This window comes from Uloborus diversus, chromosome 5, assembly GCF_026930045.1.
Source record: "Uloborus diversus isolate 005 chromosome 5, Udiv.v.3.1, whole genome shotgun sequence".
NCBI lineage: Eukaryota > Metazoa > Arthropoda > Arachnida > Araneae > Uloboridae > Uloborus > Uloborus diversus.
Window position 1 is genome coordinate 17,718,926 of NC_072735.1, and position 19,908 is coordinate 17,738,833.

At 32.6% G+C, this 19,908-nt stretch overlaps 1 protein-coding gene across 1 annotated transcript in view; it reads left to right on the top strand.

The window, feature by feature from the left end:
• Nucleotides 1–820: 820 nt before the first annotated feature.
• The window catches only part of LOC129222468 (lachesin-like), a 56,263-nt gene continuing 37,175 nt past the window's right edge, over nt 821–19,908 (top strand). Inside the window, exons 1-2 of the mRNA XM_054856982.1 lie at nt 821–875; nt 5,097–5,212. Of these exons, the coding sequence (XP_054712957.1) occupies nt 821–875; nt 5,097–5,212 (171 nt within the window). The remainder of the gene's footprint in view (nt 876–5,096; nt 5,213–19,908) is intronic.

Sequence of the window (19,908 nt, forward strand, 5' to 3'; positions counted from 1 at the left end):
GGGGCAGCATCGTGAGAAGCCGGTCGACGGTGATGGTGCGGAGGGTGCTGGTGGAAAAATAAAATGATAGGACGCCAAAAACTGTCAAGTGGGAACAATAAGTAATCGTTATTGCTTAAAAAAAATCAAATGATTACATGGTTTGCTGTGACTTCCCTTGCACCTCCTCCCCTTTTTCTTTTCAAGGATGTTAAAAATTATAAAATCCTTGTTTTGTGAGCTTTTTTTGTTTCCACATTAAAGCTGTGATTTTTTTTGGTTTTTACTAAAATACATCTTTTACATCTTTTACTACTCAACAAAGTTGTCTAGTTGCATAAATGGTAGAGATTTAAGCTTCTAGTCATTGCTCCAGTTCGAATTCGAAGCTCAACAAGGATGTTATTAATCGGTGTGGTAATTTTTCTTATCGTAGTGAATCTGAACACACTTCAGGATGCAGGTCCTTCAGTGATCCTTTGATAGATTCAGTACCTTGTATATTTAGTAAAATGCAAGCAGAGACGCTAAATAATCTCACATATTTGACTTTACACGCTAATACGCGGCATGAAATTGAGATAATACATCGGCTTAAACGACATTTAAAAGAAAAATATGGGAAAAGAAAGGCCTTTTGAAAAGCTCAACGTAATTCATTTTTGTTTACAAATAACCAGTCAATATTGCTAATAAAAAAGAAACCAAAAAAAGTCGCACACCAAAGTAATTCAAACAAAAATAAGTTTTTTTGAAAAAACAAAGTGGACGACTCGTAAAATGTTTTTAGGCCCCCTACGCAGGATGTAACTTACTACCAAACGGCACGATCTTGAGGGTCATGGATTTGGACAAAAATCTAGATATAAGTCAATTTCAACTAGATATGAGCCCAGGTATAGCGGTTTGACTGCATAGGCCCTAGTTCGGCGGCAACGGGGGTCTAAAGTTGATAATTTGGGCTCAGATATGCAATGGAGTTTCCTTTAATATTACCATTTTTAAAGTTTTTTCTGCTATTAATTATGTTGAATACTAATTTTTAATAAACGGTTCTCAAATTCAGATTGGCAACTACTTTTAATTTCAATAACTTGAATGCGAAAATAAAATGGTAACAGGATGTTTATCGTTTGCAAATGAAACTAATTACTTTCGTTAAATATTAATCATCTGCTGGCAACAAATATTTATCGTTTGCTAATAAAAACAATTACTTTAACTGTATATTTATTGTATGCTACCAAAGATATCCCATATTGATAAGAAAAAAATAGGAGAAGAGAAAAAAAATTCTGATTTATTGCACATGGCACACTAAAGAACAAAAATACGAGATTGTTTCGACTTTTCAAATAACTTAGATACATAAATAAATACTTCTCTTATTAAGTGTCTTATTTATGTGTCTCCTTTTATAGTTCTCTCTTATGCTCAATTTACTTACAAAAGATGAAAAGGGTGTTGGGAGATCGAATATAGTGTCAAATTCTCAAATTCCAATGGAAACGCCATTGCAAATCTGGGGCCAAACTAGCAAATTTAGACCCTCGTTGCGCAGATACTAGGGCCTACGCAGTCAAACCGTTTCACCTGAGCTTATATCTAGTGGGAATGAACCTATAGCTAGAATTTTGTCCAAATCCGTGACCCTCAAGGTCGTGCCGTTTGGTAGTTAGTTGAATAAACTTTCGAAGGGCGGTTATCAGGAAGTGGAACCAGTTTTAAAAATGAAGGAATCGCCCGGCATCCTTTACAGGACCGTCAACTCATCAGGTACGCCAGGCACGTGTACCACTGACATTGTCATCCCGATGGGTCGAAGCACCTTTTTAGTTGATTCAAGTTATAGAGATAGTATAAACACGAGGGCGCTGCTTGAGTAATATCGGATTAGTTTTAACAGCGTTGTGAAGTAGCTGCTCAAAGAAATTCAGCTTATTGGAAGAAAAGTTGATTCGACTGAGTTGCCTTGGGTGAAGACAACGAAAAACACCAGTCATCTAGTTGACAGGGAACTTTTTCGAAAAGTTGATTCAACTGAACGCCGTGTGTGTAGGAGGATTTAATAGGATTGCTCCAATTTGTCTACTAAACGCCTAAAATAGACCTGAGAATTCAAATTTTGAGTTTATCTTCAGTGACTCGTAGACAGTTTCAGTTTAAATACAAATATGAATACAAATACAAAAGTGACGACCAGCAACAGGCTCTGGGCCCAGCTAGACTGGTCCTAGTCGATTTAAAATCTCCATTGAAGATCAATGGCCCTCTTAAAACTATCTACTCCCTTGCTCTTTACCACCTCTTCCGGTAAGCTGTTCCAAGGTTCCACTGCTCTGCTATAGTAATAATTTTTCCTAATATCCATGTTAGCCTGAGATTTAAATAGCTTAAAACAATGACCCTTGTCCTCTTTTCCGGTTTACAGAGAAGAGAACTTGGGGTCGCTTTTACATCACAATCTAGGTGCGTCGTCGACGATATAGATAATACTTGCTAGTAAAATATCAATCAATTGATATTTACACATGGTGGGTAGGGTTTTTAAAAAATGGCAAAAATTAAGTATTTTATTTTGTCACCAAAGTAAGCCTTTTAGTTGCAAGGCGGCGAGGATCTAGCAATTTGTTTCAGGTTTGGCCTCAAATATGCGAAACATTCTTTTATAGTCTAAATGTTAGCTTTGATTTGTGCTGATAATGAATTCTGTACACTAGTTAAGGTATCCGACTACGTTGAAAAGGCGATTTTCGACCAAAATTCACTTTTTCTCAAAATAGTTCTATTCAACAGCCCTATTTTTCAAGATTATGAAACATTTTGGTTTTATAATCTACGCGAATTAGAACTCACGTTATAAGCATTTGAATACTAAGTGTCTGCAGTATAACGTGCGTTAAATCTAATCTTTACTTGCGTTTTTCGAAGATTGCAATTATTTCTCGATACTGGCTACGGAAAACATGATTTTGCAAATTCTATTCAGTATTCAAGCATGAAATTTGGCATGCCTGTCTTGTAAGTACTTGTGAGTGGAATAGACCACAGATTATGTAAATGATGAAATATTTTTTTCATTTATAGCTTTTTTACCGAAAAAAAGTGACAAATTTTTGAGAAATTTCTGGATAAAGTCACGTAATTTGTCATAAACCTTAAAATTCTTGAAATATTTCTTAACTTGCGGTCTGTTTCATGTGTAATATTTATACATGTGAAAAAATCTAAGCAAATTGTTTATAGCTAGTTAATTTTTATTAATACAGTGTTTCTCCTAACTGGTAATTTTCAGTCATTTTTGCCAAAAAATCACCCATTTAAAAAAAGTTATTGATATTATGGTTTATTTTTAAACAAAATACATATTTTAAGATCATTCTGCTTCTAAAAAATCATTAATATTATTTCATAATAGTGTTTTTTAAAAAAACGGCTCCAAACCTAGTCGGATACCCTTTTAATACATTATGGGATGGTTTATTATGTAAAAAGTGAGATGAACCAAATGCTGAGATCAAATAAATGTGTAAGTGTGTATGTGCCTTATAAAATTGAAACAGCATTGAAATCTTACGAACTTAAATCTGAAAACATTAACCACTCATTCTTTCCTACGCGTTATTTCAAACGGATATGAATTAAACTAAATCACAAACAGTTTTTTTTTTATTTGATTTATTCTTCAAACTAATAGTCCAGACACCGAACACGAATTCTAATTGGATTTTTAAACTGAGAAAGTAGTCTCTTCTATTGACCAAAGCTCAAAGAGGGAGTCCTCCTATTTCCTTAATGGAAACGATGAATGGCTCAAAGCGAAATCCCCGCAAGCAGGGTTACGAGATAATAGAGGGAGGGCGAAGACCTCGGGGTAATGGGGTGTGTCCAGTTACATCGAATACTAATGGTAGGCAAGAGGGGAACGGAATATAGCAGGCTATTCTTGTTTGAGTCATAATTTGATGTATCTTGTTGAATGTGTGTGCCTAAATTGACATGTAAATTAAAAGTGTTCTTTCATCACCGTCACTTGGTAAATGCCGCATAAGTTTGTAAAAAAGATGGACTAAAGGAATTGGTATGAAAAAAAATAACAATGGCGACCTTCTGTTCTTAAATGCATAAGCATGAAAAAAATTACTTTATGAATGCAAAATCATTCTATAAAAAGGAACTGAAAATAGGTTTTGAACGAACAAAAGTCCAAGCCCCAAATTATCTAGGCTAAGCAACATCAAAAATTGCCCTATGTATGTATGTTCTTGTTTTGGCATGAAGCAGTAACAACAAGAAGCATTTTAAAAAGTGTTTAAGAAAGATTTGGATTCCATACCAGAATCACATCCTTTAGTCCAAACTGCAGAGTTCAGAACGAAAAGAGGGGGGGGGGGGGAAACAAGTGTCTTAGAGGGTTTTTTTTTTTTTTTTTTTTCAGCGACATCACATAATCTTGTACAGTGACTGGGTGGACAGAAGTGACTGGCACTTGTCAAGGTTTTCTTATCTTACCAAATGTTAAACTAACGTAGATTTCGATATTGAATATATTGGCAATGTTTATACCCAACTCATCTAACAAAACTCAATTTAAAAAGCAACATACAGTGAAACACCGTTTATACGTTTTTTAAGGGACTGTATGAAAAAAGCGTGCAAATGAAAAAAAAAAGTATAATAAGTATAGGTTAATGTGCATTACTACTTTGCAGGAACCAATTTTTAAAAAATGTATATTTGATAAAAACGTATAAAAGAGAAGCGTATAAACGGTGCTTCACTGTATGTTGTTTAAAATGGTAAATTCATTACATAAAGCAAAGTTCGTGTTTTTATACTTATTTCAATTGCTTAGTAGCAAGTTTATGATACTAATTTAGATAAAATGTACTGTAAGACCAATTTTTTCGCAATGAAAGAAATGTCTGGTGTTCTGGTAATGTACCACTATTTCATTTTTCGGAGATGACTTGTATGCTATTTCAAATTACTCTTTCCGAGTGGAATAAATTTTCTATAAATAAAAAACAATAATATTAAACTCAATAAATTTATGAATTTCAAACGCACAAAAAAATAGCAATCTGAAGTATGTTTTTTTTTTTTCTTTTTCTTAGAACCTATTCCTGAAGGCCCTGAACCGCAATTTGCTGATGTTATTCCAAATGTCACAATTGCAGCTGGAAGAGACGTAACACTTCCTTGTGTTGTAGAAGGCTTAGGAAATTATAAGGTATATTTCCATTTTATGTCATTTGTGCATTCACAAATTAAATGCTTGCTTTAAATACAAATTGTATCCATTTATTAGTATTTAGTGAAAATGATTGTTGCTTTGCAACTATAATGTTGTGTATCATTCCTTTATAGCAATAGCAATTATGTAAAATATGCATTTTAATATGCAATGTATAATTGAAACGTAGAGGGTGTCCTGAAAAAGACTGACTGTTTTCGAAAATTTATTACAGGAAAACGGTAAATGATAAAAAAAAGTTCTTGCAGAAAAATCATGTGGTAGGCCGTAATTTGTTTCCCCCCTGAGTTCCAAATTTTAGTTAGAAAATTTTCCAATAGATGGCGCTGCAAATAGTAAGCCCGTAAATCAAAAAAAAAAAAGGTAGAAAATTACATCATAATTTTTTGAAAATAATGAACAAAAGAACAAAACAACATTTTCAAACAATCGTAGGCTGTAATTCCATGTCGCAATCGGAAGAAAAATCGGTGAATTTCAATTCTTCTTTTTTGACTTACCGGCTTACTATCTGCAGCGCCGTCTATTGAAACATTTTTTAACTAAAATTTGGAATTCTGAGGGGAAAAAATTAGCGGCCATCACATGTGTTTTCTGCAAGAACTAGTTTTTTATCATTAACAGTTCTCCTGTTATAAATTTTTGAAAACAGTCAGTTTTTTTTTAATACACCCTGTACCTAAAAATAAATTTTGCTGAAACATGCACAGTGTGCATGTTTCAAAAAAATTAATTTATTCAACAAAAAATTTTCGGAAAATAGTTTTGTCGTGTTGCTTTCCATGCTGCTAAATGCAAATCTTGGAGAAAAATGCGCGAAACAACCCACTGTATTCCCAACCCAATTCTCCTCGAACTGCTGCTGTGGCTGTTTTTAGAATTTTAGTATGACAAGATTGTCTAAATGCCTTTATGTACCGTTTTCACCTAAGTGGTCTCCAACCCTTACTTTACGTAACTTCGGACAAGTCAAGGGTGCTGCCCATCTGGAGACGATTTGCACTTAATATTTTTAACTTTTGGTTAGCTTAATTAATGCATTTTTTTATTTAAAAAATACTATCATGTGGACAAAAATTTATCAGTCACCCTGAACAAATGATCTATTTTATGACATCGATATTTCTTTACTGCCGTGGGAAGGTAAAGCGTAAAATCTGCAGAATCTTTATTTCTTTTGAGCAATCGCGAATTGTTTATTATCCTCACTTGACCATAGTTGATTTTGCTCTGAATCTTTAGATTGCTATCGTTGCTGATTACGACGGGGTTTTTTTTCCCCCATAGAGCCAAACTTTTGTCGCCATAGTTACAGATTACCTGGATTTGATTTTGTTAATTTTTTAAAGGTTTAACTGAATTATAGACTTTGCATTGAAAAAAGTTTTTTTGTGTAAAATCACGTTTTTTCAGGAAAAAAACCCCCTATATCGATGAACTTGAGCAGCAAAACTTCTTCTAAATACAAAATTTCCAGTTTACTAATTCCCATTATCTAAGATTGATAAGAAATAAAAATACATGGCGTTATGAGGTGTAAATAATATTTATTGTAAGTGTACTAGTGGATATCAGCCATACAATATTTCTCTTTATTACCCCGCATCCCAATGACGATTTCTTTTTTATGGATATCCTTCGTGTTACTTATTCTAGAAAATCACCAGACATAATATGAAGGGTGCAAATTTCTTGGCCATCTCCATTCCATTCCATTTATAGAAACGAGAAACTCAACGAATATATTCTTATCGTAATTCGTGATTGCGAAAAACATAATTTGAATTCAAGACGTCATAACGGAATCGTTCCCAAAATTTTAAAAGTATTTTTTTCTGAAAGAGCATGCTTAAAAACAGGATCTGACCATTTTTTTTAAATAACTTGTTCAAATTTAATATTTAAAAACAAATACTTTAATCGGTGCGCTTTCATTGTTTACGCTTATTTCTTCCGATGACATCACAAATGATGAAATGCCATTCACTGTTGCCATTCACCGAGCGAAATATTTAATTCGCTTCTTTACTCACGTGTTTTGGCAACGATATGGTTGATAGCAAGCGTGGAGCAAAATATTTAATTCGCTTCTTGGTTATCATAACGTGGAAACGCGGTAGAAAGATGCGCCAAAGTGCATCATTTGTGACGTGATAAAGACCATGGCTTGTTTCAAAAATCGGACATTTTAAAACATTAATTAAAAAATAACTCTTAGGGAAATGAAAATATTTTCCGAATCCATGTTATTATTATTTTTATTTTATTTATTTATTTAATTATTTATTTATTTTCATTTATTTATTTATTTATTTATTTTGCTTATTCTATCAATTTCAGTGACTAAAAGTAGTATTTTTGGCTGAAAGAAACAACCCCATTGAAATGAATAATATCTAGATGCTGTATTTTTGTCATCTATTGTACTTCAGCATTATGGTACAAACTTCCTTATTTGACACCCGCTGAAAATAAAGTAGGAAACAATTTCCAACAATTCCTTATTGTTATTATGGAACACAAAAAACTGTAAATTTTCTGAAAATACTTAAAAACTCTAACTACTTTTTAAAATCATCCAATAATAGGAAATTTAAATTCCATGAGGGAATGAAAATTAAAAATTTTTCATTTTTTAAACGTCTTTTTGAAACTTATTTCTAATTAGCTACTCTTAGATGCATGTACTTATACTAAATTGGTGATAAACAAAACTTTATTCTCGCTATTTTCTACAAAAACTATAAAGTTTGAACAACAAGATTTCCGCATCAATTCACAGTTTGTTGATAAACTTTTAAGTTTCATCTAGTTAATTGAAGTAGAAAGCATAAAAGAATTTAGTTAACGTTTAAAGCTCAATATCTTCTCATGGAAAAATACGTTTTCCAAGAAAATAGGGCGCTTTTTTTTTTTCTTTAAACATTAGTTTTCTTGCCAAATATTTCTTAGGTTATTCGTACCATTATTGGTTTTTACACGTGGCAATTATTAAATATTTACTACTTTTACACCTAAATGAACAAAAGATATACTCATACGTACCTAAATATAATACCAATTTTTTTTTTAATTGTGGGGAAAAAATAAAGTTATAGCATTAACTTTAAGGTAAATTGACCCGTTCTTTGGCCCCTGTATTTCTAACAAAAACTGCCAGAAGAGAAGGCAGAAATTTCTTATGGTACCAGGTATATATTTGCAGGCTCCCTAAAACCTGCAAATTATTATAATATGCCAACTGCTCCAGATCTTTGAAAACGTAGCAGTTGCTGTCCATTCTATTAATTATCTTAATGTTCATATTGTTTAACTTTTGCTATTTACATGGTTTTCAATTTACATTGTTAATGTTCTTTTGGGTTTCTTGTTGTTTAGTACACTTACCTACGAGTGTGACACAGACAGATACACAAATATACAGATACTCAGACGCGTCAAACTTATAACCCAATTCCTTTGTGTGTTGGTTGTTAATAAATAAAGATAATTAAAATCAAATAATCTACAGAGACAGAAACGGAAAAAAAATTGCTAATTAAAAACAATTTAAGTTATTGTTCATATTTCTACGACTTTTACGTTCGTTTGCTCTAAAAACTTTTCAAAATATATTTTTTACAACTGTGCTATTGAGCAAGTTCACTTTTTTTTTATATCTAAAGACAAATGAGTATGAACGTTTAATATAGAATTATTTCTTTATAAATTGAGGTAGTGAGAAGCAAAGGGATGTCAATGGCAAAATTAAAAATTTGGAGATAACTAATACAAATAGTAGGGGGACCTCTCTTCTGTTCGGGACAAAAGTTTAGAAAAACTTTTCAGTGAAAGCCTGCCTAGGACGTTGTCTTTATAGTCGTTTTACTCAAAACTTGAAAATGTCCACTTACATCCCTTTGAGAAATAAATACCTTTGTACTGAGAAGTATCTGGAAAAAAACCAACGCAATTAAAGCACAATATACAGATTACTGCATGCAAATTGTTACAAATTCTGTAAATAGTATTTTTTTTTCTTTTTTTTTTGATTAATTTGTTGGAATCTGGCTAAACTGAGCGTTTATTCCATTATCTTTCATCTAAAACTATTGTAGTAACGTAACCTGTAAATAGTTTCTTGTAATGTACATACAACCTCCTAACATTTGACTGAAGTATACGGTCCCCCTATTTTTCATTGATAAGGTTTGGGAATGAATAAAAAGAATATAGAAGGAAACTTCGGGAATCTTGTGGAATATTTGAGAGGTCTCTTTCGAGATTTATAAATAGCCACGCGTCAGTTTCGACTGAGCTGTTGGGCTGAGAGCATGTATCTTGCTCTGTGTGTATTAGCCTTCTTTTTCGCTGTGTTTTCGCGCATTTGGATTTAAATACGTGTCACACACGTATTTAAATCCAAATGCCGTGTTAAATCCGTGAGTTTACGTATTTAAATCCAAATGCCGTGTTAAATCCGTGAGTTTACGGTGTCAATTGGTATTTGCTTAATTGCTGATGATTGATTTAGCAGTTGTAACTACGCTTCCTGTACATACTGTAAATAAATCTCCTCTCTTTTCTCAAGAACTGTCTCGTCATTTAAAGAAAGTTTGAAGCTGCACCGGAACTCGTAACAATATATTTCGGGGTTTCGTGAAACCATCGAGTGTCCGCAACATGGTGGGGTTCAACTCGTGAAATGAAGACATAGCTTGGGTATTTAGCTGTAAATTGCAACCCCTAAGCTAGAGTTAAAGGGGTTCCTTGAAAACCCGAAACGTATGTATGCACCAATCTGTATATTTGTGCTTTAATTGCGTTGTTTTTTTTTTTCCAGTTATATCCCTTTGCTTCGCACTGCCTGAACTGTGCTTTTCATCCTTGTGCCTAAGTTCAACGTGCAAAACCAGTTAAAAAGCAAAAACACCTACGTGGCTTAAAAATTAAAAATATCAGTCTTTACTAATAATAAAGCTGAAAATCTCTCTTTCTGGATCTCTCGCTCTCTGTCTGCCTGTTTGCCAGGATCTCTATGACGCGCATAGCGCCTAGACTGTTCGGCCGATTTTCATGAAATTTGGCATAAAGTTAGTTTATAGCATAAAGGTGTGCGTCTTTAAGCGATTTTTTGAAAATTCGTTATTTTTCTTTTTCAACTCCAATTTTAAGAAAATTTTACCGAGCAAATTATCACAATGTGAACGAGTAAATTACCAAATTATCATAACGTGGAACCGTAACATGGGCAAGCAAATGAACACAGCGAATTGGCGAGAAGTTCGTCATCCATTATTTGTAAATATATAAGCTAACCAAATGACCTTTTAATTTTTCAACTACGGGCAAAGCCGTGCAGGTACCATAAGTGCTTAATGAAACTAATACCGTTAAGCTAGTTGTAAATTATTAACGTATTGTTTATTATTATTGATCACAGACTGGGTTTGGATGTAGAGACAGTGTGTTTCTAAAATTCTGTAAAAACACTTGTTTTTGCGAAAAAAAAAAAAAGACATTGGTGATTTTGCAAGCTTAAAATTTTTCCTATATGAACAAAAATATACATATAAAATATATAATACGAGGTTTAAATTTTCACGGTTGCGACGGGCTAAGCAAACGTCACAAAAATTAAAGCCTCGGCCAATATAAGTTCTTTTACAGCGCGTGTAAACTAAGGATCTTTTTTTTTTAAACAGACCTGAACCATTTTATCCCGTTTCTATCCAGCATTTCCCCCCTGATATTTTGTTTTCCATTGCGTTTCCCTTAACATTGTCTTTGACCTACGATGGCGAATTACTTCTCCCGTTTATTTACCAGATTTACGCAACGTAAACTAAAACAAACTTAAAAATTCCTAATTGATTCTTTGCTCACAAAACAATGCATACGGTCCAAATAAGAACATGGAAATCCTAAAACAACGATTAATAATTTATTATGCTTTCCATACGAAATACAGCTTCAAGCCATGTTTAATTAAGAAACTTCTAATGCCAGGACATACTAATTTGGCGCAGGCACTGTCTACATAATATGTAAAATACCACTATGGAGGACTGAATTATTTATGAAGTTAAATGAAGTACTTTTTCTTTCGTTTGAAGAAGATATACTTTTTTTTTTAACTTTAAGAAAAGGAATTCGTAACATTTATTAATAATGCATTAAGTAATATTAATTTAAAATGTCGTCATGTTTTTTTAAAATATTTTTCTCGAGAGCAGGCTGAGAATTAAATATGCAAATATCTAATATTAATATTCGTAATAATAATGTTTAATAGTTACTGGTACGTTAGGTATAATTATGATTTTTTATTCCTGGATGCAAGTAATTTTAATCATTACCTTGATATAACAAAAATTTTATCAACTGATTTAGTGTTTTTGAGATAATATAACTATTACCTACATAAATGTATTTACAGTTGCAGCCAACCACTATCTCCTCCTCATTTCACTTTTGTTGGATAAATACGCGAGAGAACAGGCGTAACTGGGATTTACCTTTTCTTTTCTTAAACATTAATTTGATCGGTAAAAAATAAGTTTAAATTATTAAAAAGCGAGGAACTTTAAAAATGGACTGATGTAAAGGATATTTATCCCTCCCTCCCCTCCCGTACACAAAATTACTTTCAAAGGGCGTAGTCCGATCGAAACAAAACAAGTTTTTTTTTCTCCAAAGGATCTCAGCTATAAGCCTTTTCATTTTATATTCGTGTTTTCTTTTTTTTTCTTTTTTTTTCAGTTATATTTCACACAGTTACAAAAACTTAAACACGGGCTAAGCGAAAGTCACAAAAATTTCTTTTACAGCACGTGTAAACTAAGGATCATTTAACAAATGAAATATGTCTTTAACATATGATTATGGACAATTTTGAACCATGCATAAGTCCTGTTCCAAAAGGCGAAATACCTTAACACTAGAAAGACGGCGTTTTACGTATACCTAGAAAGACGAGCAGCGGTCACTTTGACCGCCGTACTTAAAAGATTGGAAATTTCCTCCTTTTGGGATTTTTAACCATAGAAAAAAGTTGTATCATCATATCAGAGTTTAATTTGACAATTTAATCGTAATATAGTCTGCAAATGAGTCTCAGATAGCTTTTTTTAAATTTTATGTTCGATCAAGTGAAATACACATGCTTTACATCACAATTGGCATTGAGAAAGAGCAAATTTGTACAAAAAAGAGGAAATTTTCTTAGCATGTAATAACTAACAAGTACTATAATCAACTATGCATGTGTTGGTTTAAAAATATCTTAATATCGCAAGATACCGTGCATTACTATCTTTTACAGTATTTCGCAATACTTAATATGTTATCGCGTCACCTGTATATTAGCCATTAACATTTTTTTTTGGCAATTAGAACTAATGCTTGTAGTTTTATTTCCGCATAATTTAATTTCACATTATTTTAATATTTTTTCTTAGGTAGATACTTATTTATATGCAGCAATATTGATCAGTGGAGGAAATTGGAGAAATAGGAGTTCTGTTTTTGAAATTTCCCCCTTTTTTTTCGGCGTCGGACCCTTTTCCCTTTTTCTTTCACTACTTTTTATATTTTGAGCATCAGTTTTTATTAGCGAGGTTCCTTCTGATTCTAACTCAGAAGAACAATCCTTTTCTGCAAATCTAGGCTCCGAAAAATATTCGCAATAACCTCATGAAAGCAAACTATTCTCATCGCAAGGAATATATTTCTCTTCAGATAAGTCACATTGTTCATTCGAACCATAATCTGTTTTAGATATAAATCTGCAACAGTTTCAGGAGTTAATGTTCCTATAAGTTTTGCTTGTCAACGGTTCTTCTTGACATCATGAAGATAATTATGTGACTGAGCACTTCATTATCACCGAAGAAAATAAACGTCAATGCTTCAAGCAAAGCACATGTTTTGGTGCACAAAACAATTCCAGCAAACATTTTTGGAATTCATCTGTTTATATTTACTTCTTTTTGAACCCAAAGTAATTTCACGTGTCCAGTCACATGCTTTTCAAACTTACCTTTCTCAACACTTTGCCCCCTGTGCAGTGTGTAGATAGCAGAAAACTGAAACCATGAAACCAGCAGGTGTTTCGCATTTTCCTAACAGTTCAAAGAATTAAACCTGACCCAGCAGGTACTACTCAAACTCAAAAGAAGATTACTCACCCTGACAACTAAACTGATAAGAGAAAAAAATGAAAACGGATGCATAAAAAAGGTTCACTTAGCGGTCAAAATGACCGTAGTCAGTCTTTCTAGGTATAAACATTTATAGCGACTATAATAATAATCCTAAAGGGAAGAAATTACTGTTGTAAGATCTTAATAAATAGTTAGGAAAAGTCAATGAAGGAAAAAGAGTTTGAAAATTAAACGCAGCAAATATGAGCATTTGAAAATCATTTGCGGTCAAAATGACCGCTTCCGTCTTTCTAGTGTTAAAAAATTTATTTAAAAGATCTTTAAAGTAGAGCATACGTAAAAAAAGAGAAGATTTTTTGAATAATTTAACTTCAGACCATATTTTCTTGACCATATTTCTCTTCTAATCGGTAATTTGTGCTTTTTTTGACGTTGTTTTTTCTTACTTTACTGTTCAGCACAAAGGTATTTATTTATCAAATTTTCTAATTTGAACCAATTTTAATAGTAGCAACTTGTGAAGAAATTCAATATTTTTATATACTATGAAACGAAAAATTATTCTTTAGTCCTGAAAATTATGGAACGTTCAAAAGTTTTGTTTAAAAGACATTAAAAAAAACAGGCTACCCGTAGGTAACATTGAAATAATTGGAAATTGCTCCATTGAATCACAGTAAAGTGAATTCAAACTGCTTTTCGAGGAATATCTGATGACGAAGTTATTGTTGATATGAATGATAATTGGACAGATTTAAATTTTAAATATAATGTTTTGTCTATTAACTAATTTATTTTATCTTTACATCAAAAAAAAGAAAGAAAGAAAGAAGAAAAAAATCGTTTCCGTTATTTCTATTTTGAAAAGGTACAAAATTGAGAAATCGTGTGATTGGGTGATTTGATTAATCAAATTTTAAGGGTACATTTTCTACATAAAACAAAGATATGTTAACGGATTTATAGATTAAGATTTATCCTTTTTTTATTTTTAACTTTTAATGTGAACATTTTTTTTTATTTTTTGACTACGGATAAGGCTTAATCGTTACGTACTTTTCTTGATAATGAAATTTCAGGCTTCATAATTCTGATTAAAATTAAGAGCATGTTAACCAAACATGCAGTTATTTAATTTACGTCTGTAGGGGTTTGAAAGCAGTTTAGTGACCATTTTTCTAATTTTATCATCAGCCTATCGACAGTAAATGCAAAACGCAATGGCCGAGCTGTTAAATTATCTTAGATGCTACAAAAAATGCTTGAAACAGGAGAAATAGGAAGACTTAAAGCAAATTTTGATCGATCATTCTATAGAGATAACTCTATAGAATTTGCTACCATTAATTTTTTGCCCAATGAAAAAACAATGCCCTTAAATTAAACTATTTTTTAAATATTTATTTGAGTAGGGGAAGCTCGGGCAACGGGAATACATTTTTTGATTATTGTCGTTTAGTTATAACTGGGGAAATTGAAACAAACGTTTCTAATCAGTTTTTATTGATTGATCTTCCACAATGCAATAACAGCTGTTCTTAATATTAATTAAACTATTAGACATAAGACCAGTGTTCAACAATGGCATGAATATCCACTTTGCCCTGCACCTCGGGTAAAATGGATTCAGTAATAGGGCAAAGCGAACAACAACATTATTTCTCATGTAACTAAACATTGAAATTAAAATATCGATCGAAAATTAAAGGAACATATTCAAAAGACATTTTTTGTTACAATGCTGATTATTGTAGTTATTACAAACAAAATTATTACGATTAAATCATATTGCCCTTGCCCGAGATGTCGATTCTGGACTTCTTAAAGTCAAATTAGTATGATGTGATAGAAATTATTGAATCCAGACGTCTCCTGCTTTGTTAAGTTTATTCCAGCTCTCAGGATAGTGTGAAAGTGAATTCAGCATTTTGCATTCAAATGCTAAACTCATAAATTCATCCCAATCAAAGCGAAAAAAAGAAAAAAAAAAGAAAAACACCTCATCTATATCTTGCAGATAAGTTACCATTTCATTTTCTTGATCCTCCGTGAATATGATCTACCTAACTGCGTAGAAGCAGTTCAACTTTTAACGTGTCGATATAGTCTAGCATAGGCCAGCCCGTTTTTTTTTTTTTTTTTTGGCATCCCTCTAAACGATTCTCCCGCCAAACACAAATTTAGAACGGCTTGCATGTTTTCTTTACTCAAGGATCCTTGTGCTGTCTTTTTTTTTTTAATATTAATACACCATCTGCAATTGAAAAAAAAAAAAAGAAAAATAGAAATTAAAAAAAAGAAAAATTAATTTGAATTTTGACCTCTGGAATTCAAATTATGTTTTTCGCAATCACGAGTGTATGTAGACGTGTGTGTTTGTGTGTGGGGGGTATGTGTGTGCGTGGGGGTGGGGTATGTGTATGTGTGTGTAGGCATGTGTGTTTGTGTATGTGTGCTGGCATAAGTGTGGGGTAGATGTGTGTATGAATTTGTGTGCGTGGTGGCGGGGTATGTGTATGTGTGTAGGCATATGTGTTTGTGTCTGTTGTGTCTGTGTGCAGGCATGAATGTGTCGGTAGTTGTGTGTGTGTATGTGTTTGTGTATGTGTGTGTAGCTGTAGGTGTGTGTATGTATATGTGTGTGCAGGCATATGTGTTTCTGTCTGTGTGCAGGTATGAATGTGTGTGTATGTGTTTGTGTATGTGTGTGTAGGTGTATGTGTGTGTATGTATATGTGTGTGCAGGCATATGTGTTTCTGTCTGTGTGCAGGCATGAATGTGTGGGTAATTGTGTGTTTGTGTGTGTAGGTGTATGTGTGTGCAGGTGTATGTGTGTTTGTGTGTGTGTGTAGTTGTGTATGTATGCGTGTGTGTGTAGGACATGGATGCAACCTGGAGACGGTTTTCGCTATAGGAGCAGCATCGTGAGGAGCCGGTCGACGGTGATGGTGCGGAGGGTGGCGGTGGGAAAATAAAATGATAGGACATCAAAACAGTCAAATGAGAACAATAAGCAATCGTGATTGCTCAAAAAAAAAAAAAAAAAAAAAAACGCCGTTAAGTTTATAATTCCATAAAATTGTATAACTTGCCATGACCGGGCAAAGTGAATACGGTATCCACTTAGCCCTTTCCGCTTTGCCCGTTAGATACATTTTTAAGGTTATCTCCAATTGCTATAAAACCAGGGCATCTGAACTCGTCGTCTACCGATAGTTGAAAACTACATAATCATGCATCAAATCCTACTCATAAAAAAATGTATTATAGTTATAAACGAAACATTTACTTCTGTAAAGTAATATTGTTTTCTCAAAAGCACACTTTCTCTGCTCCTGGCGACGTGCAACGCGATCTTGTCCCGACGTGTTTGCCGCAAACTTAGTGCTAACAGACGATCGTTGCTATGACATCGCGGCTTCCGGCCAACGAACAATTTGGGAGTTATAGGCAATATTCGCTTTGTCCGGTGTATTCACTTTACCCGGGTTTCCCCTATGTTCTACTTACAGAGCTCGTTTTAATAAAATTTGTTATAAAAGGTTATTCCACCTTTTAGAATATGTTTTATGTTCGATTCAAAATTTCCCATAGACGTAATTTGAAGCTTTTTTTCACTGTTAAACTAAAACCGTGAAGAAATTCTATAAATTACAATTAAAATGGAGGGGTTTAGCGATGATGATTGGAACAAAAACACAAAGGTTGTGTCCCAACCAGACTATGGACTTATGGAAATATTTTATTTGGGGGAGGGGTGGTTGTTAAACTGGCAGATGCATTTATCTTCCATCACATAATCTTAATTTATGTCTTTGTTTTAAAAAAATATTTATTTAAGTACTTAACTTTATATTCTTATAAAACTCCATTTTTGGAGATATTTACCTACAAACCTGAAATATCAATTTGCTCATTTTTAACACGCTTTTATTAGCTTCACCTGTATGTATGTATGTATGTATGTATGTATCTTGTAATGGAATCTTGCAGCTCAAATTTCGCTCACTTCCTGCGATCGGATTCTTTTGAAATTTGGCACGCGATCTCAGACGCGATGACAATGCAATATTCTATAATCAAATTAATTAATTAACTCTTTTAATTGTGAGTTTCCTCCAATTTTAATCAATATTTTGGCATAAATCCAACAATGTGAAAAAGGAAAAATTTAAAAAAATACATTAAAAAATACTCGTAAAAATTATTTAAAAATATCTACAAAAACCTTTAATTTTTCTGCATCAGACAAAATTTGTTCCAATGTTCCAAGGTAATTAGAACATGAAATATAACTGTTTTTAACTAATTTCATGCCAAAATTGAGGTGAGCCTTCAATTGGAAATTTATTGCTGATGAGACCATTGTTAAACAAAACTTTTATTCAAATGCATCTCAAATTTTCAAAGTAATGTAAATATGATTTCCGCAAACATACATCGATGACTCACAGTAGCTTCCCATCGGGGTGCCCTTGTCTTAACTTTGAGATATTACCTCGCACTCGCTTTATAAATAATTTCGTCAATTAAGTCCCAATCTGATTCAAATTTTCATATACTGCACAAAAAAAAAAAAAAAAAAAAAAAACTTTGATAATTTTCCAACAAAAGACTAAAAAACAGAAAAATAAAATAATAGTTTGAAAAACTAAAAAAACACGCTTTCGTAGCAAAATGAACTAAAAAGTGAAAAATAATCTTTGGATGATAGTAGTTGACCAATCACTTAATTTTAATGGAATACAAAAAAGCGTGGGGGGCTTCTTATCAGTTGTCTTGAATTTCTTCCATTTAATGTCCAAGCAAAAATGTAAATAGACAGCACCCCACGCTTTTTTGTATTGCATTAAAATTAAGTGATTGGTCAACTACTATCATCCAAAGATTATTTTTCACTTTTTAGTTCATTTTGCTACGAAAGCGTGTTTTTTTAGTTTTTTAAACTATTATTTTATTTAAAATCATTACGTAAGAGTAGGCTAAAACTAAAGCATATGTTTGAAAATTGTTTCATTTTTCATTTAGAAGTAGTATTGGTAATGCAATAAGACTTACACAAAAAGTTAAATATAATTTATTTACACCCCTAGAAAAGTTCACCCTTTTCATTTCAGGAAATTTATTGAAAACAAAACAAGAAACCTATTTTTCTTATTTTGTCAAAATATTTCCTTAATAGTCGCCAAGAAAACTTTCCTTTCTTAAAATTACTGCGGTAAATTAGTGGGAGATGGACTGTTAGTGCACAAGAAGAGAAAAGACGTTTCATTTGCAACAGCTGTGCTCAAGATCACCGTCTGAATCCCCGCTAAATTTCTTTCTGTGAAAACTTAAGCTTTTCTTTTCACTTCAATTCGATCGATGTAGGCGGTATGAATAAAAGGTTTTGAAATGCGTTTTATTCTTCCCTCAGATATAAATGGTTTTGGGAGTCATTTCTTATCGAATGCAAATTCTTTTTCGTCGCCATTATTTGGTTTATCCAGTGGATGTCAAATACTTTTAAGTTATAGAAAATGTGAAAATTGGGTTTATAACTACTTGTTGCAAATTTTAAGGCTTGAGCTGAATGTTATGAATAAAATATTAAGATTGAAAAATACTTCAAGTAAAATTCTTCTAAATACTAAGCTTTGAGTGGGATGTATTTTTGTGTGTTATAACGAGGATCATTTTTTTTATATTTTGCTCAATCCATGGTTATGTGTATATTTGCACTTTTTCCGCGAGTTTCAAACTTTGACTATTAGCCCCTACAGACCTGGCGTCCAGTTCGCTTTTAACAACTGCGAACCATTTAATAATTGATTAAATTGCTTGATTTTTTTTTTTTTATTTTACTCCTTACATTTTGCTTATTATTATCTATGAAGATATTTTTCGTTTTGGGATTGCGAACAGTAACATATCATATAGGGATTGGGAGATAGTTGCTCATTTTTCCAACCATGGATTTTCGTCACAGAGGTTTGGGGTTTTTTTTTTTTTTTTTTTCCAGATTTTTTAAAAAATATAATTTTTTTTATTAATCATTTTAAATGCTTATTGTATGTTTTCGTATTGTTTTCAGAACATTTTACAGTGAAGTTTGTTTGATATTTCATTGATTTTTTTTATTTTGGACGTATTATACATCTTTTACTTTTTTGTCCGCAAACTAGAAATTTTGTCTATAAGGTATTCTTAACCATAGTACACTGTGTACCAAACATAATCATTTTTGGTTAATTATTTCATAATTCCGACAGAAGGAGTTCGAATATATGGGTATTAACCCATATATTCGAACATAAAGAACCATTGTGAATCATAATAAGAGACAGTGAGAAGCAAGGGGATGCAAGTGGCAAAATTAAAAATTTGGAGATAACCAGTGCACATGGTAGGTGAACCTCTCCTCTGTCTAAAGGCAAGAGATAGTACAAGCAGCCCTGGTAGATGCTGCTATACAATATGATTTAACAAAAGGGTTTCAGTGAAAGCCTACCAAGGACCGCATATTTAAACGCGTTTTATTCAAAGCT